Raw genomic sequence first — 22488 nt, forward strand, 5'->3', positions numbered from 1 at the left:
AATCATTGCTGCTGTAATAGTTGCCATATTTTATTCTATTCTATTCTATTCTATTTTTTTATTTTATTTTATTTTGTTTTGTTTTGTTTTATTTTATTCGATTCTATTTTATTTATTTTGCTTTATCTTATTTTATTCTATTCTATTCTATTTTACCTTTATTATTGCTATTATTATTGTTATTATATTTTTAACTATGTTAGTACATTGTTGTATTCCCCTGTCCCGTGTTGTAAGCTGCTGTAACAAAATAATTTCCCCCAATAGGGGACCAATAAAGTATATCTTATCTTATCTTACGATGCAGGAACAAACAGAGTCACTCTCCTCTTTATTTTCAGAATCAAAGATCTGAAATAAAAAACGATAAGCAGAGTTCCAGAAGAGCCTACTTATGGGACGGCACTTGATTCAGAGTAGAATTTCAACAACACAATGAAGGGCTGTGTCTTTAATAAGAGCACTACTTCACCAAAGGCTTTTCATTCAAAGACTGTGGATGGACAGATTACACTTTGATGTGAGCACACACTGAAATATATTAACTCTGAGGAAGACGAGTGAGAGCCAGATGTCAGTTTCATGACGCAAAGTTATTTAGAGGCTGAAAACCTGCTCAGATACTCAGATTGATTGCCGTCACCTCTCGCTTGTCTTTAGTGGATTGGTTTAATGTGTGTGATGTATTACATCTGGCTCTACTTAGGCTAACAGGGCCATGATGCACAGGCTTTAGCAGAGTTGTAATGGACTAAAGAGGCAGTTTCTCTCAGCTGTTTCTTCACCTGTGCTCAGAGCAACAGCAGCGCTCCTGATGTCATTAGAGGGAACATAACAGCAATAAAATCCAGTCACATTAACATCAGTAAGAGGAGATATCAGGGCAGGTGGCAGCAGGTGGTGTTGTAACAGTCCTAAACATGGCAGGGGAAAGCTGTTCTACCTCTAACACTGTCTGACCGAGTGTTCAGTCAGTCTCTCACTCATACGATCAATCTCTCTGCACAAACACAAGCATACAGAGATAAAATGTGTAATGTGTACACACAGATATCAACTCTTTATTAATGCACAGTGAAACCTTGAAGAAAAGATATATCCTGGATTTATGTGCCACAGTTTGTCTCACAAATGTTTGTGAAATGAGAGAAAGCCCTGCATGTGCTAAACTCACAGAACACGGGAGTCGCTGGTCTACGCCCCGACTCCATCAGTCACATGTTGTGTTACAAATATAGTGTTGAATGCAAACACACAAAAGTCACACAACATCACAAAAAAATGACCAATCAAGGCAGAGGTCGACCATCGACTCCCATGTTCTGCACGGTATTATCCTTTTTGGATTTAAAAATAGGAAGCTCATTTTTAAAAAGTTATATTTTGGGGCGTTGGTCTTTATCGGACAGGAGAGCTAATGAGGGGCGCGATGCATCGGGAGTAAAGAGTGAGGTATAACATGCAGAAAAGGGTGTTGGGCGCTAATCACTCCAGAAACTTGTCTACATGGGGCACATGCTTTACTCGCTGAGCTTAACTGGTGGCCTAAAGCACATCTGAATTTTGATAAAGGGTCTATCTCTGCAGGGATCCTAGCTCTGATGTTTTCAAACAATAAAAGGGGGTCATTGAAAAATAAGATCTTTACGTGGACGGACGTTGGTTTTGTTTCTACCTTTACAGCCTGTTTCATGGCTGTTTCTGCAGAAACTATTCCAAAACTCATCGGTCTGATCCGTAACTAAAATGTATAAAAACTATGGTTCGGTTTGACATGAGCTGTAATGTCAGTGTTTCCCACACAGAGACAATACCTGGGCGGACCACCTGAGTGTGTTTTTGGCTGGTTAAGTCTAGTGCCAACCATTTTTACAATTTTCTTTTTTTATATCTGTATCAGATCGTCGTTCAAAGAGCGACTGACTGCCTGTCAGAAAGACAGAGTGGTCCTTCAACGTCCCTCCTGTTAATGCATTATTAAAGTCTCATGTTAGATATGAATCTTCTCATTCTGCTGTTTTAAAAGTGCAGCTGGTTGCTGCAAATCTGCACTTTCTTTGTTTTTGGATCATTGGGAAAACCACGTTATTAACAATCCTCGTCCACTCATGGATCACCTGTTAACTTGATAACCTAATATCATGCAAAAGATTTTGAAACGTGAGTTGTGTTATTCAGGAAGATGGATGAGATAATGTGATATGGTCGCCCCTTCCCCCTGCCACAGGTACGGCGCTATTCTCTGGGAAACACTGACTTCAACAGTCTACGTTACTGCAAAAAAAAAAAAAAACAGTCAGGTTTGTCTCTTAACTCTGTGTTCTCTCACCCAAACCTAAACAAACTTTATGTGATCTGAGATTGTTAGGCTTGCAGGATTATTTAACTTTCTCTTCCTGTTGTACTGACATAATACTGAACCAGACTATGAAGCTGCAGCAGGAACAACCTGCATGCACTTAAAGAGATCTGTTCCATGGGGCGTTTATTAAAGAAATGGTTCAACCACTTGCCCTCAGTTGTGTTTATAGTGTTTTTTCTGCAGAGGTTTTGAGACATCTGAGTACGGAAGTCTGTGATTTAGCAGTATTTCTTCTTGAAAATGCAGTATCATCTAAATCTTCTGTTATTGTGGTTTGTTTGATCATCTTGAAAAACAGGGGAAGGACTTCTGCTGAGATATTTGTTCCTCTGTTTGTTCTTTTGATGAGCGCTGTGAACTAAATTCCATTTTTCTCTTCTGAATTGGAGCAAATTTCCAGGAAAAATAAACAAATGAAAAATATTTCACACCACAAGGACAAAAAGCTCACTATGTTTAGATTAAACTCCTGCGACTGTTCACGCTCTTTAGACAGACTAACCTGGTTCCTCACATTACAAATTAAAGTGTCTGTCACATGACTGAGTTATTCCTGCTCATTATTATCAATCTTCCTTCAAGTGTTCTCATTTCATGAAGCTTTGTGAGACTGTTGTGTGCGACAACCTACAGCAAAAACATGCAGCTGTAGCCCGACATGCATCTGTGCATAGAGGAGAGAAGGAGGAATAAAGTGAGGGGGAAATTTGTACACTTACCCAAACACTTACTTATCGTGATATTAAATACAGATAGGTGCATATTCTGAGCCAACTTAGATGACAGTTGTCGCTTTTTACTCTCATGTGTGATCATATCGCCAGTAACATCGGAAACACAAGTGTGTTAACGGTCAAACTGTCAGGACGGGGCTTCAAGAGAGCCTTCGTTGTGTCCCGACAGTTTCACAGTTAACGTTTACTTTTCTTCCTCTGTCTTCTTCACCTTGCTTCAAACTGCAGCTACAAGATCAACTGAGCAAGTCTAAAGAATCATAGAGGACATCATCAAACAAGGAGACTAAAGATCTCACTGCAAACTTATGACCAGCTAAAGGTTCTACATGTTGACCCCATGACCAAAGTAAGCTTTGGTTTGCAGGAACACCCAGACATTGACACTTCCTTCTGCAGGAGCTGGGCTTAAATAAGCTTAATTAGCTTCTGGCTACAAGTCTGAACAGTGATGACATGATGGTTCTTATTGGCTTGGTAATGTTCACAGTATTTCTCTGATGGGCACCGATTTTAGGTGCTTCATCATTTTTGTAAAGTATCTTATCTGGCATCGCTGGGTTTCAGCTTCATTGTATCGAGCACGTCACTTAAAAGTCTAACCAGTGTGCAACTGTTTATCTGTCTCTGCTGAGTCCCAGTTTCCCTGTATATGGCAGGTCATCAATATAAATGACTACCTGATGGTTTTTCTTGTCTGAGAAATGTTCCAAGGATTCCCTCTAATGGTGGTGTTTGATCTTAGCCGTGAAACACCTTTGTATCTATCTCTGCTGGGTCTCAGTTTCACTGTATCTAGCAAGTCACTTATTTGCCTAACCAATGACCTGATGTGATTTTCTTGACTGGCTAATATTCCTAGTATTCCTCTGATGGGGGTGTTTGATCTTAGCTGTACAATGCCTGTTTATCTCTCTCTCTCTGCTAGGGTCTTAGTTTCACTGTATCTAGCAAGTCACTAATATGTCTAACTAATGACTATAATGTTTTTCATGTCTGGGAAATGTTTTAATGATTCTTCTTATGGTGGTGTTTGATCTTAGCCGTGAAGCACCTGTGTATCTATCTATGCTGGGTCTCAGTTTCAGTGTATCTAGCAAGTCAACCTATATGTATGACAAATTACCTGATGTTTTTTCTTGCCTGGGAAATGTTGAAGAAGTTGAATTTGATGTATTAGGAGGAAAAAAACACCCCACATTCAGGTCAATGTTGGCCTGTTTCCAGTATGACGACCAACAACTTTTCAATTTCCTGTTTCTTAATGGAGAGCAGCCATTTCTGATTAAATCTAGGGATGTTTGGAGAATCACAGGGTTGATTATGAGACACAGCAAACCCCTGAGCTTTGTTTAAAACTTGCACATGTTGCTTGTGAGCAAGGTTTGTGTCAGTTGAATCGCCTGGCATGAATGCATTCCTCAGCTTTGGCTTTGCCTTCAAGACTCCCAAGTGAAAAAACAGCTTCATCTGAGGGCTGAACACAGCCTGAGAGTTAAGTCACATTGACCCGTGATATAAACAGAGAAAAGAACCAAACAAATTAAATTCTACATTTTTAACTTGATGTTTTTGTGTGAACCAAAGTCTTTAACCCTACTAATGTCAGCACAGTTTCTTCTGATACATCCCTGACCGCTCACAGAGCGACTGTAACAATACATCAACCTTATTTGTCTACAGAAACATTTACACAAGCTTCTAAAGGGGTATACTTGAACTCTGCAGCACTCCCTCCCTGGGTTCAGTCTCTTTGAACAAGTCCGAAGCCATTTGAACTTGCGATTAACTGCAGTGAAAGACCTGAAATTATAGGTCACAGCCTCATTTATGAGAAAACTTTGGCTCAGAGGAGAGAAAGGAATTCAAGGTGACTCCAGAAAATAACCCTAAATGAGGAAAAACTGAACATGGTTCTTTAAGCATTTAAATCCAAGCATGGAAAAGTTGCTTAGACGCACATATCAGGCTATATTTAGGGGGTTTCAGCTGTAATGGACACCAAAGACAAGACAAAGAGTGCATCCTGTGCTGTAATAATGAGTAAAGCAGCATCTCAAAACCCTAATGTAAGAGGTACTGTACTTGCAAGGCGGTGCAACTTTCTGCTTATAACGAGAACTCTAAAGCAAAGCCAGCTTTATCTCTGAGTCATGGTTTTGTTTGAAGCAAGGTGAAGGAAACAAGAGAAAAGAAGAGACAGCATGAACTCGGAGACACTGGGGACAGTGAGGGAAAGGTGGGAGAGGAGGGCAGCAGTGTTCACATCGAGCTCCACACATCCCACACATACACACACACATCTGCAAGTGTACAAACTTTCTGCCACTCTCTCAGACAAACATACACAACCCTCAAACAGTTGAAAGGCCTAAAACTGCTCTGTCTAAGGAAGGTCTGTGTTCCTGTGTGTGTCTAAGTCTCCTGTGGTTTACTGGTACAGATGTGGGAATAAGCCGGCCTGGAGGAACCCAGCAGCTGCGCTACTCCAAAACAAAATATCATAAAAACAACAAAAAGCTGTTTTTTAAACATATAATGGTGGGAAAAGACCAGTAGTCACGTAGTACTTCATGTTTAACTGCATGGAAACACACATCACTGAGCCTGAGCTTTGATAGACGAGCATTGATTAGCTTTCACTACATCCCGTCAGAGCGGTCGGGACACACTTCCTGTAATTAGGGAGATTAGCCTGTGGTTAGTTAGCTGAGGTTAGGCTGAGCGATGTGTCTGACTGTGTGTGAAGCTGTGATCACTGGAAGCGACATGTTACCTGGCTATGACAAACAGCACACAACTGACACCCAAGTAAGCCAGCAGAATATACATCCAGATATCGGGCGAGAGGGGGTTGAGGAAGGAGAAGACCCCAGGGTTGGTCCCGTTGGGCTTGCGGTACAGTATACTTATACCCAGCGTCATGAAGGGCTTGGAGAAGTCGATAACCTTCTCGCGTGCGTAGGTGATGGCGAGGGGAGCCACTGCCAGGTCAGCTCTCTGTCAACAGCAAACATAAAAGGAAAGAGAGATAGGCCGTAAGTCACGGGCACAGGAAGCATTTAGAGGCAATCAAATTAAGAAAACAGGGTCTTTACACACTACAGGATCTGTCCTGAGGCACTTAGCGAGAAATTTAAAGCCCTCTTTCTCTATCCCCCCGTCATGTTTGCTCCCACAGCTAAACTCACCTTTCTCTATCCTGAAGCTAAATATAAGGGTCGGTTCAGATTCTTCACTTCTCCATTTATTTACTCCTTTTAACGGCTGTATGCTTCAGCTTTAACATCATAATATTTTTATACCGATAACTCACTTACTCCTTCTGAATTGAAGAAAGTGACATTAGCTCAGCTGTCTTTGGACTCATTTAGCCAAACCTCTGACTTAGAGTCAGAGACTTAAAGTTACTAACCATGGACCTTTCTGGCGTCAGAAGCTCCAGCATTGACTTGTTAAATGGTATCTTAAAGAGCTCATAGTGCCCTATTAACCCTCTAAAACGCTACGCTCTCAACATGCAGGCCTGCTCATCGAACCTAAAGTCTCTCAAATTAGTATGGGAGGTAGAGCTTTCAGCTATATGTCACCTCTCCTTTGGAATCATCTACCAGTCAGGGTCCGGGAGGCAGACATCCTATCTACTTTTAAGATTAGGCTGCAAACTTTCCTTTTTGATAAAGCTTATCATTAGAGTTGGCTCAGGCTTGGACCAGCTCTTAGTTATGCTGCTATAGGCTTAGAACTGACACACTGGGACCCTGTCTTTCCCTCTCTCTCCTCTGTCTGCGTGTCTCTTACTTTAACTCTTCCTGTCCCATTAAAGTTATGAACCATCGACCTTCCTGGAGTCCCTGAGCTCCCTTGTCTCGTAGGTTCCTCTGGATCTCTGCAGTAGACGGCCTGCTGCTGTGGACGTGCCAGACTCCAGCTGCTACAACTACTACTATCCGTCTCACCACTATCATCTCTCTCTCTCTCTCTCTCTTCATCTCCCTCTATCCCTCTCTCCAACACGGTCTCAGCAGATGTGTGTCTATCATGAGTTTGGCCCTGCTGGAGGTCTCTGCATGTTAAAGGAAGTTTGTCCTTGCCACTGTAACTTGCTAAATTCTGCAAAGTGCTCTGCTCGTGGTGGATTAAGATGAGATCAGACTGAGTCCTGTCTGTAAGATGGGACTGGATCTTATCCTGTCTTGATGTTGGGTCTTTGTTAATAATAGAACATATATTACAATATAACCCTGTCCTCTCTCTAACTCTCCTTCTCTCTCCTTCTCCTCCCTCGTGCAAAAGGGGGAGTATGGGGGAGTTAGAGCGTGCAGCCTGACCTGGAGGAGGTCATCTCTAACCCGTCTGTCCTCTCTAACCCGTCTGTCCTCTCTCTAACATCTCTCTTCAGACTCCCTCTCTGTTTTCCTCTCTTCTTACAAAGCCTGATCCCTACAATCTGTTCTCCCTGCAAACACTTAACAACCCATAACCTTGTGCAGCTCTGGTGTAAAGGTCTTTATTGCACTTTGACTGTGTTTTATAAACCACGCTGTCTTGGATATGCTCCATGTTGGATTTACTCCAAACCCAGACTGAGTACATAAATGTTTTTATACTCTTTGGAGTTATTTATAAAACAGCATGATAATCCCTCTTCTGTATGCTCAGGAGTTATGCTTCTATGCAGAGCACGTGCAGTAGAGATATAGGGGGTAGAGGCAGCACAGGAAAGTCATGTTACCATATCTGGGCTGAAATGGTGTTGTGCTGTTGACAGTTAATAAATCTCAGGCTGCACTGCGACTATAAATGCTAAACATTCTCAGCAAGGTCAAGTGCTTCATTTCTCAAAGATATATCCTTTTTGTCTCATGAAGGTTGCCATACATCACTCAAGGATAAATTGACTGAGCTCGCTGCTCACAGTTGTGATACATGGAAATTCTTGCTGATATCAGCCATCTCTGAATTTACCCTGTCTTCTCCAACGCAGGACTAAAATACATCAGGATGTGTTTACTCCAGCTGCAGCGCTCCACAGATAACTTTGGGAGATTTCTCTGACTGGATGTTTCCAACTTGTTCAGTTTAATTCAGCGTTTCTTCCTCGAACTGAACTTCATTCTCAGTGAGTGCACATTCCCCAGCCTTCTGAGGGCCTGTCTGCTGCAATCACCATCTGTCTCAGTCAAGCCAGGAAGTGGGGCAGATCCATGCTGAACATCATGTCGCAGGGGACGGTGCCCTTCACCCATGAAAAAACCAGACTATCTGTCACAACAGCCAATCACAGCTCTGATCAAGAGCAGAGACAGACGCCCGGGCTGAAGGAGGCTTGACCCCTCGTGGGCGCTCCTTCTAACAGGGTCAGGAATCGACTGTTGACAGAGCACAGCAGATATTTTTCTGCTCATGCAGTTTATCCTGAGTGTGTCTTTGTGGGATGTAATGATCTTCACTGTGAGCAGATTGTGTGTGTGTGTGTGTGTGTGTGTGTTTTAATAAGCTCTGTAGGGAAACAAGTCACAGCAGAGTCTATGCTATCCTCGCATCACTGTACTCTCACAAATAGCGTGTGGTAAACTCTCCTCTGTTTCTGTTGTCTCACTGTTCCTGACTCAAAGTGAAACGCTACTCCTCGTCTCAGTCAGTGTTGTACCTGTGTGACAATCTATGTTTGTATTTGTAAAATAAAACCTGCACATATTCACCTCTCCAGATGTGAAGGAAATTCAAACCCTGGATCTGTGTTTATAAAATCACCTGCAGCTGCACACACCTTGGATTATTTGGATGTTGGTTTGAAGTAAAACAGTAAGATGCTTTTCTAGTTGATTTGTGCAGCACACATTTGATGTTGGACCAGAACTGGGCATTCAAAACCCCAAGGTTACACCTTAATAAGACAATCTAACCAGTTAGGGCACGACGCACAAGACACTCTAGCGTTTCCATCGAGGTGAAATGAGAAGAGTTTTTGGTTTGTTTGTAGAGAGGGTCATGTAACAGCTGTGTGTGGTTCAAATCATCTTCCTCTTCCTCATAAAGCTCTCTCTCTGCAGAGATCCTTTCTGTAATGTTGACTCTAAGGAAAAACTACTTGAGTCTGATTATGTTGCAGACATTACAGCCTGTTCAATGCTGCAGGATGAAACAGTCTACTAGAGCAGTTCCACAGTTGATTTAATAAAGATGTTTTGAACTCACGTGGTCCATGAGCTCCTTGACCATGCCGTTCCACTGCCCTGTGTTCTCATCCTGAGCGCCGTACCTCCCGTCCTCCACCAGGCGTACCTCGTACGTGAAGCCCAGGATGTTGGACAACTCCCTCAGCAGGTCGATGCAGTAGCCCTCGAAGCGGTCGTTCCCGTACAGCGGTTTATCAGACTTCTTGAACATCACATATGGCTCCTCCTGTCAGGTTAAAAAAAAAGTGGAGGAAGGATGAGCCCCTGCAGTGCATGGCATCTTTTACCTGCAGATAAGGCCTATCTGAGAGTCTGTCTGATGTGTGAGATAGCCCAAACACACACTAACCCGGCTTGTGGAGCTGCTGCGTGTGTTTGTGTGTGTGCTTGCCAGCAGTGCCGGTCCTGTGATGTGGGCTGGGGTGGGTGCAAAGTGAAGCATGACCATAATAAGAGATAATCCCCCCTATCAATGACTCTGTGCTCCTCTCAGGCTTAGCGGGCTGGCTTTGGGTCCGGGCCCAGCTTTCAGGACACTGCATGCTTTGTCAATAAGATAAGAGGTGCTGATAGACGGACACAAAGAGAGGGAGCGAGAGCCGGCACAGCAGCTCTGTTCACACAAACAGCTGGGGAGATTACTAATGTCTTCTTTTATGCTGCTTCTTTCCTCCCCCCCGCCTGCCGAACATCTCCTCCACCTCCACGCTTCACTCCCTGCTTCTTCCTCCTCCTCCGCCTCCTGCTTCCTCCCCTCTATACCTCCACTCCACGCACCATCTGTCTCTGTTAGCCTTAGACGCTCGTTCTCACCCAGTGTCCCTCATTTCTACGACTCCCCAGTCTCTCTCAGACAAATAAATCCTAAAATATATACCGTCAGACAGGTGTTGTTTATAACATAACTGTGCTATGAGTAGAAAAAAAATCATTAAAGATTGCTAACAGCTTTGACACATTCCACTGGCTGGAGTTTGAACAGCATGCAGGCTGTAAGATGTGTGCATGAGGGGGCAAAAACAAACAGTTTGTTCTCTTCTCCGGTAGTGTCAGCCAAACAAACAGACTGCTGTTGCAGTATATCTCATAAATATGTCTTATACCAACGATAACGGACAGATGTTGAGGATAATAATTTCACTGCAGCATGGTGGGGATAAAAAGTTAGATTCTGGAGCATAAACAGGCAGCTTGTTTACTTCCTGTGTTTCCCACAGGTGAGTCGAGGTGATAGGGCGTCGTCTTTTGAAAATATTAAAGCACATTACCCTTTCTAAATTACATTATATCATCAATCTAGTAATAGTTTATATATTAAATGTGCTGTATCAGGGGAACTGGAGTCAAAAATCACCATAACCTTTTCACACGAGGTCATCAGTTTGAGTTTGCAGACGTTTTTATTCTGCTGACTCAGCTCTGGACATGTTCTGTTAAATCTGCTGAAGCTCAAATGATGCTATGATTTGATACATTATACCTCAGCGGCTACATGACTGCAAACATACTGATGTAATCATGATGAAAGAGCAGAAAACTGTGTCCACACAGATCAATAGCAGTGCATCTGCAACATCAAGACTAACAGAACACACAGAAACGCTGTTTGTTTGTGAGGCGAGGTGTTTGAGTACAAGTGAATATAAGTGGACAAACAGGATGTTATTAAAGAAAGGAGGAAGGATTCAGTGGAAGGATAAATGCCCAAAGATGCTTCTTATGATTCATGAAAAGCAGTCAGGATGATGATAGACACGTCATTACATCAGCCAGGATGTTTCATGAAATGAGTTCACCAACATAATCATTCTGTGTGAAGATTCAGGGCTCTGTTTCAAAGTCTCTTGATGACTCTCCAGTGTTTTCAACGTAGCATGAATCAACCAATCACTGTGCCTGCTCTCTTCCCTTTAAGAGCGAGGGGTGCCTGCAGGCAGGTGAGTTACTTTTGCTGATTTTACCCTCTCTACTCATGACAGCAAAGTGTAACTAGTATCACACGTCAAACAAAGCCCTCTGCCTGTTGACACTGTGGCAAAAATGTTGGATCCTGTTAGCATGCTAAATTTGTGAACAATATGGAGGATATGAATTAGTATTTATTTATTTATTTGGAGAGCAAGGAACTAGAGATATGTGATAATGGCTGATCAGTCACCGGCAAAAAAGGCTGATGCTTAAACACACAAACCCGGGACTTCCACCAGAAGACTAGAAGTCTTGTGTATCTGATCCGGAGGGCTCCGACCTGCCGGATCAGAGACGCAGCCGGAACACAACAGAGTGGATCCAGCGGAAGTTAACACATTGATTAGAATAGAAACCTATCAGATCAGGTGCTGTGACGGATCTGATGGAATTTGTAGGAGCTGAGTAAAAGTGACGTTGATCAAATTGAAGAAAACAGACACAAACCAGCTCAACTTAACTTAACCAGTGAGAAAAATGTTCATAAGCAAGCTAATTTTAAATCAATATGCACATGTTAAGTGTGAAGATAATGTGACTCATACATACAAAAAAAACACTGGAACAAACTTAAACCTCACTTCCTGTTATTTAAAAAGCATACAAACCTCATAAACACTGAAACAAAGTACTGACATCAACTCTTAGGTGTAAAGGCATTGTGCCCTCCAGGTGATGTGCGTACAGTACAATGAGGGAAGTTTTTTCCATCACATCGCTCCAACATCAGTGTTTCCCTTTCCTCCCATCACCTTGGTAACAGAAACCGCTGCCTTTTCGATGGTGATGGCGAGGCCGGTTTGGATCCTCACAGGTAGCGTTCTCTGGAGTTTAGTTACCGTTTGCAGGAGGATAATAATCACAGCTGAGTGGAGGAATGAAGATGAGTGTCAGTTTTTAAATGTTTTTATGGTGTCCTCTGGTGGGATTAATAACATTGTTGGAGTAAAATAGAACAGGAAAGCAAGTCTTACTTAAAACTACTCCTAAGTAATGAGGCACAGGGGGATCTTAGCTCTATATCAGGATTAAATGATGTCTCAGAGACATCTTAATACTGTGGATGTAATGATCCTCATGTTCCACTCTATTTTTCTGTCCTCTCTGTGTTACATTCTTATACGTTTGTCTGTTGGGTTAGACTCGTCCCCCTTCACCTTCAGAGGGATTCCCTCCTGAGAATCGTCGTCCAATAAACGGAACCTCTCTGTCTCTCTCCTTGTAGCTCTGATAACGCTGGTTGACTGTTACGTCAGAACGAAGCACCATATGTGTTATCTTGTAAATTGGACATAGGTTCGCCCACAGTAAGGTCACTTCAGTTATTATTTTGTTTTCCTTGTTATTTATCGTATTGAATGCAGCTGTGCTCTATATTTCCCCTTAGGAATGTTAAAGTATATCTTCATTTCAGGCTGTTGATAGACTAAACATTTGAAAATGGTTTTCTGCACCCGCTCCATTCCTCACTGCTGGGTTCTTCTCTATTTACAGCATGTTTATTTTACCATCAGATTCCCCAGAGTTCCCTGCTGGAGCATCTGCCATCATTTGATGATAATATATGCCTCTGGGATTGATTACCAACTTTTCAGGAGTACTGGTGAAGCCAGCGGTTAGGGATAAACAACTTCTAGCCAAGGCTCATTTTCCGTGCTCTGCATTGTTTAACAATCTGAGAAGTGACTGTGTCTTCACCCTTGCAGAAAGATACGTCTGCTTCATTAAATTACTGGAAGAGTGCCCATTCTCTGGTGAGTCTCAGTTTCACTGTAAACAGTGCATTCCCCAGAGACTTCACTCTGGCTTCCTTCAGCAGTATGAACCTGAACCAGAACATGATGATCTCATGATGTTCTTGTAATTAACAAGTCTTAAGTTTGCTGAAATAACAACACCATGATGCAGATTAGTCAAAAGTCAAGCTTTGTCAGGTCTGTCCTCAAGGGTGGAAGAAAACTACTTTTACCATGTTTGTTTGTTGTATGAAAGAGGATTAGAGACACAGATGTTTGTTTAGCTCTGACCTTCTTCAAGGAATGTTCCATTTGTTCTCAGAATTCTGAAACCAAAGACAGAATTCTGGAATTATGTATTTGATCTCAGGATTCTAGAACACCTGCTGTTGCTCTCCATACAGACTGTTTTTCCTGCTGACACCTGATTGGTGGATGCTACTCAGACAGAGACCAGAACCCTTCTCAGACTGAAATCCAGACCCTGAGATCCAGATTCAACATGTCTCTGAATCAGAATCTGTAATTACAGGTTAGTTGTAGCTGAAAGTAAAAAGCTTTGTCAGGTCTGTGCTCAAGAGGAGAAGAAAACTACTTTTACAATGTTTGTTTGTTGAATGGAGGTCTATGAAAGAGGATTACAGACACAGATATTTTTTTAGCTCTGACCTTCTTTACGGAATGTTCAATTTTTTCCTCAGAATTCTAAAAGTCAGAATTCTAGAACACATGCTGCCCAGCCTGATGGTGGCATCCATCATTTCTGATGCGTTCCAGGGAGTCAGGAAATCTAAAAGCTGATTGTCTTTAGTGACACAGCATCAGAACATTTGTGTCTCAGTGTACATGTTTGATCCAGAACAGATTGTTAGCTGCTCTTCATGCAGATATCTGTTTATAGAGAGAAATAAATCCTCCTCAGATTAACAACCATGGGAGCCGTCATCACGCTGGATTGTGATCCTCCTGCTTTTGCTCTCCAGACTGTTTCTAATGCAGAGACTAAAGCCTCAATGCCACTCAGTCAAACATTCTGCAAATGGAAACCAGAGCTTCCACTTCTTATACTGAAGTCCAGACCTCAGTACAGATTATATGTTTTCATGTTAAATCTGGAAATAAAGATTAGCCTTCCTCGGATCATGGAATACACTACATTTATAAATATAAAGTGCATATTAACCGTAAAGAAGCTAAGACATTCATGGACATCTCTGTTATTGTTGTAGGCCATTTGTTTTATTCTTATCTCTCTGAAACGACCTTTACTCCACGTTAACTGTAAATTCCTCCTCAGCTCCTTTAAATTATAATTACCCTCCTCTTTTTATTATTCCACCATTTCTCCCTCTCTCTATTTGCTGCCATGTTAACGAGTGGAACAACTGTTATCTAGCATGTCGAGCACAAAGAAGCCATTGTGAGCCCATTAGCAGCTTCTGACCTCTGACCTCCTGTCAGCTGTGAAAGACTGTAATTATCATAAACAGTGGCCGGGCACATTAACAGAGAGCATCTCTCTCCGGAACAATCTGCACTACCTGTGCTGCCTCACAGCTCGTACCTTGTATCCATGCAACTAAAACTACAAAGAAGGTTTTATTATGTTTTTATGACTGGAACTAGAACATTTTAGAAATCCCACTCTTCATATATTTAAAAATAAACCTTCAAAACTAAATCAGGAGACGTGGTTCAACATTGTGATACGATTCCAGGCGAGTGCATAGCTATTTGATCTCTGCTGAAAAGGCTAAAATCTGATTATTAGTCAGCTGTGCCTCCTATTCTGCTGCACTTATTCAAAGTAAGAAATAATTCATGCAACTGAATATAGTTCTGGTTTTCTTGTGGCCAGCACTGACCAGCAGAGATTTTTGAATGTCCGTATTTTAAGAATTAAAGCTTCAAAAGAGAAAAACTCAAAATATTTTTTTATGGGACGACTCGTTTGAACCAGCATTGATATCAAGCTAACATTCAGAACAGGTGTTTCTGCAGCCAGCCTCAAGCTGATTCTTGATTACATGCAGTTTATAACACTTCCGCATGGACTTCATATTTTGAGACCGGAGGTTGCTGCTAAGTGTAAACGTACCCTTGTGCACACATGCACAGTTGCTCACATACTTACGCATAAACGCATGTCTCATGGCATTTATAATGTCTTGTTAATGTAAAACAAAGGTTGAAGCTCTAGCTGAAGGTGAACAAACAAGCCTGCCTATGAACAAAATGATAAATATAGAATTACACGCTGCGCAACAAAACAATCCATTGTGATATAAACTGTTGCTACACACGCTCAAACTGGCGCTCAAGCATAAAGTAAGCGTACGTTAAGTCAAAGGTTTGATGCATGCTTTGCAATTGGCTGAAATTATCTTCTGATTCAGCTTTTCTTTAAATTTTTTCAGGAGAAAAATATGTGTATTTATGATGTCTTTGAGAGCCTTTGCCATTGCTGCCCCAAATATCTGGAACTCTCTCCCTCCACACATCCGCAACTCTGACTCACTTCAATCATTTAAAAACAACCTCAAGACCTTCCTGTTCAAAAAAGCGTTCAACACATAACCTCTACTCCTGCCCCTCTTTGTTCTGCTCTGTTTTATTTATTTGCTTTATTTTTATTTTTCTGTAAAAGCAACTTTGAGTTCCATGAAAAGCACTACACAAATCTAATCAATTAATTATTATTATGTCTTGACTTAAATTGAATTCTATAGGACTCAAGTGTAAAGAAAACTACAGTATATTAACATTTTAATTAAACCCCAGAAATGTCTTGGGGTTGCTGCGAGTGTGTCTTTACAGGGGCAGTTTGAGCACACTCAAGCCCCTCCCTGGCTCCTCCTTTGCCCGTGAGGAGCGTAATCTGACACATGAGCATTTTAGATTACATACAGTACATGTTATGCAACCACCATCTTTGGCCTTATTTTGGTCCAGTTTATGGTCCTGCTCATGCAAAACTGACCTGCCGACAGTCTTAGGGCTGATTTATACTTCTGCGTTGAATCAACCTTACCTTACGCCGGGGGTCCGCGTAGCTCCCGTACCTACGCCGAGGCCTACGCACGTAGCTGACGTGCACCTCCTCCAAAATGTAACTCCCCGTAGAGCGGACCGCAAGCCCTGTGATTGGTCCGCTCAGCGGCTTTGTCTTTCCCGCATTTACAGCACTTCCGGGATCCCGGACACCGGCCACACATCGGCCGTGTATTTCATCTCCTCCTCTCTATTCTTCATGTAATCATGTCTGTATGATAAACAGCAACATGTATCAGCTGTAGATTAACATAACATGCTCTGAATCGCAGTGGAAAAGTAAACAGAGATCGTAGCGGGACCGGAAGCAGGCGGCCAGCTATCAGAGAGGCCGCACTGCCCTCAAGTGTTTCGGTGGAGAATTGCTGCACGACACAGACACACCGACTCACAAGTATGTGAGGTTCATGTCCGCGTCAGCCCCTGCTGCGTAGGGGAGACGCAGAAGTATAAATCAGCCTTTAGTTTGAGCTGAAGACAGATCAAGCTAAATGGGGTTGTTGTAAAAAGTAAGTACATATTAAAACAACGTTATTACTGAATGATGAGTATTTCATGGTGACTTTGAAAGCATTGAGTATGATTTTGTGCAGTTTAGAGCTAACTGCATTAAAGACGGGGCACTGCAGTTGATATATACTACATATTGGATTTAAGATGTGTTACTTTGCTCCATATACAGCATGAGAGTGTGATAGTACGAGTATAAGGTTGGAGAAAAAGATAAAAGCATCCTCACTTCCTCTTCAGTGTTCCTCCCTCCACAACAGCCCTGAATACACACAGACTCACAAACACACAAACACACACTCCCTCTCGTCTCCTGCAGAGAGCTTGGCTGCAGACGGCGGCCGGAGTATCTTTAATTAAAAGCAGAGAATGAAGGAGAAGCCAAGTATCTCCGTAAAGCAAACCTAATTAAAGCTATAGCACTGCCATCTCTCTCTGCAGACTCTCCTTAAACACACATCCAGGCCCATCCTTCTTCCACAAATTAAAAACAATGGATTTTGTGCCTCAGACAAAACAAACCACGCTGCCTTATTTGAGTCCTTTTCAAACATTATTTTAGTGTTATTGATTCCCTTCCATGCAGTGTGGCGGAGAACAAAGACAATCATCCAGGTGCTCTCAGCATGCAGGGGTGTGATGGAAGACGGCCTGTTGGCTGCAAAGTAAAGTAAGAGGCAGGAAATACACGACTGCAACTATTTAAAAATACTTAATATGCAAACACAGGCAGAGAGAGGCTGAAAGCCTGCACAATTTTTTGAACTACAAAATTTGGGGGTCCAGATGATTGTTGGGTACAAAATGTTTTCGAGTCGCATTAGAGGATTTAATTTGCAGGCACAGAGGCTGTTCTGTGAGGCAAAATCACAAAGACACAAAAAGACACAAAGGGTTAAATGCAATGCAGATCTAGCTTTCCTTTTCAAGCCCTCATCCTCATAACGTCAAGACTTAGACCCATATTTATTATGATGCAGACCAGTGTGCCCGATAGTCGTTAGCTCGATAATGTTGGTTATTGCTCATGATATCTACATCCTTTGAAGCAAATACAAAATTTAAGTGTGTAGTGTGTTTAAATGCTTGAATGGACTTGCCACTCTACCTTTCTGCAAACACAAGAGCCTGCAGAGCTGCAGCAGATCAGCATATTTCGAAGCTGCAACAGCTTGTAAATCCTGGAACTCTCGACCTGATCACTTGAAACTCTTAACAAACTTCTCCACGTTTAAGAGGGTCATCAAATCCTGGTTAATTCAGCAACAAACCTACACTCATGTCAGATTTTATGCATGTTCTGTCATTGCCAAATGTGTGTTTTTTTGTATATAGCTGTACTTATCATACCTTTTCCTTTTTATTTTAACTGTTTTAATCTTTAACGCTCACAAAAGCTCTTCTAGGGGCGGGTGTTGCAAACAAGCCTCTGCTACAAACACTATAATACTTGCATTGATTCAGCTTTTCAAACAGACCTGCCTCCTCCTGCTCCTCTTCCTGCCCTCCTCCTGTCTCCACCTGTAGCTGCAGGACGGTTGGCACTGCAGTAGTATAGCACCGTGAAATACAGCAGTCCAACAGTAACATTTTGCAGCATCCCCAACTTCTTCATCCTCTTCATTCTTCACGCTCCTGAACTTTGTTGTGCATCGATCTGAGCTCTTAATGATGAGGGCTGTTTAAGGGAAGAGGGTCTAAGCATGCTCTGCTGTAACGGAGGAAAGGGAGGAGGTTCTCCATCCATCGCATCCCACAAAACAAGAGCAAAAAAGCAACATCTTGATCATCTTATTATCATGATCGTGGGAATAGTTGTATTGAGGTCTTTCAGTTAACTCTTACACTGTCTGATTATTGTCCGACATATGATGAGCTGATCGAAACACTGGTTTTAAAGAGATATGAGAGGAGTGAGCTAACAGCACGTTAGCTGACTCATGCATCACTGATCCTTTACATCACTTATCCCTCCGTGTTAAACGCTGATTCATTCTTCTTCTCCCGTATAATAACTCCTCTTCCACATCAGCACGAAGCTCCATCACTGCCTCCTCCTTCTCTTTCTGTATTTCCACATGTGTTGTCCTTGCACAGGTTTCTATTTTCAGATTTAAGGAGCTTTTCGTGCAGATGTTCTTCTGAGAAAGGACACAGATTTGTTTTATTTAAGAAACCTTGATTGAGAGATTGCTCAGCTGCAGTAAATAATAGAAAAGATAAAAACACACCCTCCCATCCTGCTGCAAAAGAAAACAGAGTGAGTTCATCTTTGTCTCAAATCTGAAGGCCGGAAGTTTCCACAAATGGATTAGGAATAATAAGAAGATGTGATTTGTTACCTGCACAGATGGTTTAAACATCATATTTTTCTGCATGACTTACACTCACAGCCGGCGATGCAATACACAAGTCATTGTTGTTGAAAGAGAAAGAGCTGATCAGACCTAAACTGTTTTTTGAACCAGACAGTAAACATGTTTATTTCTGCTGTAAAGATCATCTCTTTGAATGGGTGTGTATGTGGTTTCAAGTGTTTCTGCAGCCAGCCTCAAGTGGACACTCAAGGAACTGCAGTTTTAAGAACTTCTGCATGGGCTTCATATTTTAAGACCAGAGGTTGCCACTTGATTTAGCCCCTCTGGTTTGGGTCTGAGTTTATCAAAATGATCTAAATGAGGTGGTAGTGCCGACCCTGTATGCAGAAGTTGATAGTCTAGCTTCTGTTCTGGTTCTCTGGACGGTCTCTCATCAAAAAGTGTCGAGCTTAGGCTAATGCACCTACTGTTGACAAGAACCTCATATTTCAAAAACACCAAACTGCTCCTTTAACAACCTCATATGAAATTAGTGGTTTTTAAAGAGCCTGGTGATCCGGCAGTGTGTTGGCAGCGACAAACACGCTCTCAGTTGTCTAATATGGACTAATTGGCGTGGCATTAGCTAATTAAGAGGATTACCAGAATCCAATGATGATTTGATAATTTTTCAGCAGCTGGCAGTTTCAGATATTTATTCATAAAACATGTGTGCTGCAATGAGGCTCACACGGCCCTGCATGCCTCAGCAGCTGAGTATCTTTTATTTCTAACCTTTCCCAGCCTTTAGCTCTGCAGCAGGATAAATCCAGTAAACGTTCAGCGTGCAGCAGTAACACGGAGTAGGTGTCATATTTAGGTTATCAGAGCAGCATCAGTGCTCTCCTCCTGCAGTGACAGACTCAAGGCGCGATGTTTCTGTGGCAGTGGAAGCTGGCCCACTCCCCCCTCACTTAAGACATTACACAGTATATTATCGGCAGCTCCAGCCATTAGCCTAAAGGTCCTTCATTTCTAGCGCAACATTACGGGAGCGATTTTCAAAGTAGATAAACTGTTGATAGGCCAAGATCTCAGCAGTAATTACATCATGTTTTATAGAACATAATCCCTGAGAAAATGATGAGAAGCTGGATGAAAGTGTGCATCAATCAAATGTAACAAACCCAATTATTGTCAGCCCTCCCTTCTCTTCCTCACTGCTCACAGCCATCACACATCTCCCCATGACTCAATCCTGATATGGCAATTACAGCCGCAGAGAGTCTTTGCTAATAACTGCAATCCAATCACTTCACAGCACGCACGGAAGGAAAGAAGGCCCGCAATAAATAATGACAACCCCTAATTTACTTGATATTGTTATTTTTATGCTTCCCTCCTCAGTATCACGATGGTATGTGGCTTCAATTTGTCACACCAGGGGAAGATTCTCCCCACTGTCAGGCTGTGTGACACAGAGTGTGTGAGCCTGCTGTCTGTGGGAGGATGTGCTGCATGTGTTCACACCAGCTCAGGAGCTTTGATTCATGAACAAAGAAGAAGATGTTCAGTGACCAGAAACTCTGCTTCCAGGTCTTTCAGACGACACGTTTGTATATTTAATAAAACATTTATTATTGTTGCTAAAATAGTTTAAGGAAGTCAGCTTTTTTACTTGTGATTCAGGAGTTGGATGCAAAAAAATGTGTATCTTAAAGTCACAATGAAATTAGAAAGCTTTTTTGTTGTTATTTTCTTCGAACAGATTTAGAACTTTATACAAACATCTGACCCAACAATAGCACTAAATCATTTTGAAATAATGTTCCACATATTAGGAATCTAAAAAATGAATTATTTGAACGCATATTCAAATTTTTGGTCCAAAGCTGTCTCAAAATTTGTGACTTCAGTGAGCTGTTTCTTGGACGGTTGCTCCTCTAAATGCAGAGTGTCAACATCCAGTGGGGAGTTTTTAACTTGTGCAATAGACTAAATCTCATAAATAATAGCAGTAATAATAATAAAAACAATAAAAATAATAATAATAAGAATAATAATAAGAATAATAAGAATAATAACAACAATAACAATAACAATCATAATCATATTATTAATATTATTATTAGCATTATAATTCTTATTATTGTCTTATTGTTGTCTTATTATGTGCGCTCTTATTATTCTTATTATTACTTCTATTAATACTTCTATTAATATTATTGTTACTACTATCATTCATTGTATTTCTACTTCTATTATTTGCATTTATATGATTATTCTCATGTATTTGTATTATTATTAATTATTATTTTTTATTATTATTATTTCTTACCTCACTTATTTTATTTATTATACTGTATTGATTTTATTCTATTTTTAAATTTTCTTTATGTTTATGTCTTTTTCTATTTTACCCATCTCTGTTGTTTTCTGTCTCTTTGTCCTCTCATGCAGCACTTTGGGCTGCATGTTCGTCTGTCTGAAAGGTTCTTTATAAATAAAGCTGAGTTTAAATAAATGTGTTTTCATCCAGAGAAACGTGGAGGGACAGACCTGCTGAAGTCAATCTCACTCATTCTAACTCTGATGCTGCTTTTCATCATGGGAGAAAATGCTGCGGTTTGTTATGGATCAGAAGATTTTAATTTTGTTGCCTCTCCTCATAGTTCAGCCCAGTTTGTTATTTGGCACACTGACAGCAGAGAAAACAACACAATGTGCGGGATGAATCGGTCGATAGGAGGAAGAGCCGTAAAGCATGAAATCTTATTGGACAATCAATCAGTCAATTTTGCCTGCCCGAGCCGGCTCCCTCCGCCAAATTGGAGTCCTCCACCGTTGTGAAGTCAACTGGTAATTTGGGAGTGCAGTGCTTTGGGGTACTCTGCTTCTACTGAGGCGGAGAGCAGCATCCCCAGAAAGCTCTGTGAACAGAAAGGGCAGCTCAGGCGAAGCACTGAAGGATTTTTCAAGAGGAAAGCTTAGAAATAATGACATCTTTGGAGGGAGTCTGTTATGGCTGAGAGCTCTTCTAGCCTTCTATAATTGGTCCCACATAAAGCACCATTACAATTTGATTTGGCTATAAACAGATATTTAAAGCTGCAATATTTAATTTGCACTTTGTTAGCCCAAAATGGCAGCAGGAGGAAACTGAATGGTGCAGAGCTGATTACTGGGAAATGCTTTTAGATAAGATTAATAAACAGAGCAGGTTCATGCAGAGAGAACGGGACAGTGTGTTACCTCTGAACATTCATCCAACTCAAATGATTGCACTCAAAAAGAAGAAGAAGAGCATCCGACCAGCTCATGACTACATCTCTGACCAGGACCACAAGCTTTCAACTGACTTCAACTTAATTTGATTCCCTCTCCTTGTTTCCTTGTGCTTCTTCAGCTGTTACGTCTCCATGTGCATCCATCACCTAACCATGATTCAACACATATCATCTCACATCTTGTCTCGACTTGTTATCTCTCGACTCGTGGATCAAGACTTCTTTTTCCATGATCTGGTCATCGCGTAGAGATCTCTTAGTGATCCGCAGCATTACCACAGTAGGAAGTTTTATTACCGAGTGGAAACTATTGCTCAACTTTGCACAAGCATGCACCTTACAGTTACACCTCCAGCTGCAC

General features: G+C 41.6%; 1 protein-coding gene across 3 annotated transcripts in view; it reads right to left on the reverse strand.

Moving 5' to 3' along the window:
- grik2 (glutamate receptor, ionotropic, kainate 2) overlaps positions 1 to 22488 on the reverse strand; it is a 242902-nt gene that overhangs the window by 45100 nt on the left and 175314 nt on the right. For all 3 annotated transcript variants that reach the window (XM_034697722.1, XM_034697721.1, XM_034697723.1), the window contains 2 exons: positions 9298 to 9504; positions 5873 to 6096 (listed from right to left, as the gene is read on the reverse strand). In XM_034697722.1, coding sequence (XP_034553613.1) covers positions 5873 to 6096; positions 9298 to 9504 — 431 coding nt within the window. The remainder of the gene's footprint in view (positions 1 to 5872; positions 6097 to 9297; positions 9505 to 22488) is intronic.

Source organism: Notolabrus celidotus, chromosome 12, assembly GCF_009762535.1.
Source record: "Notolabrus celidotus isolate fNotCel1 chromosome 12, fNotCel1.pri, whole genome shotgun sequence".
Taxonomy (NCBI): domain Eukaryota; kingdom Metazoa; phylum Chordata; class Actinopteri; order Labriformes; family Labridae; genus Notolabrus; species Notolabrus celidotus.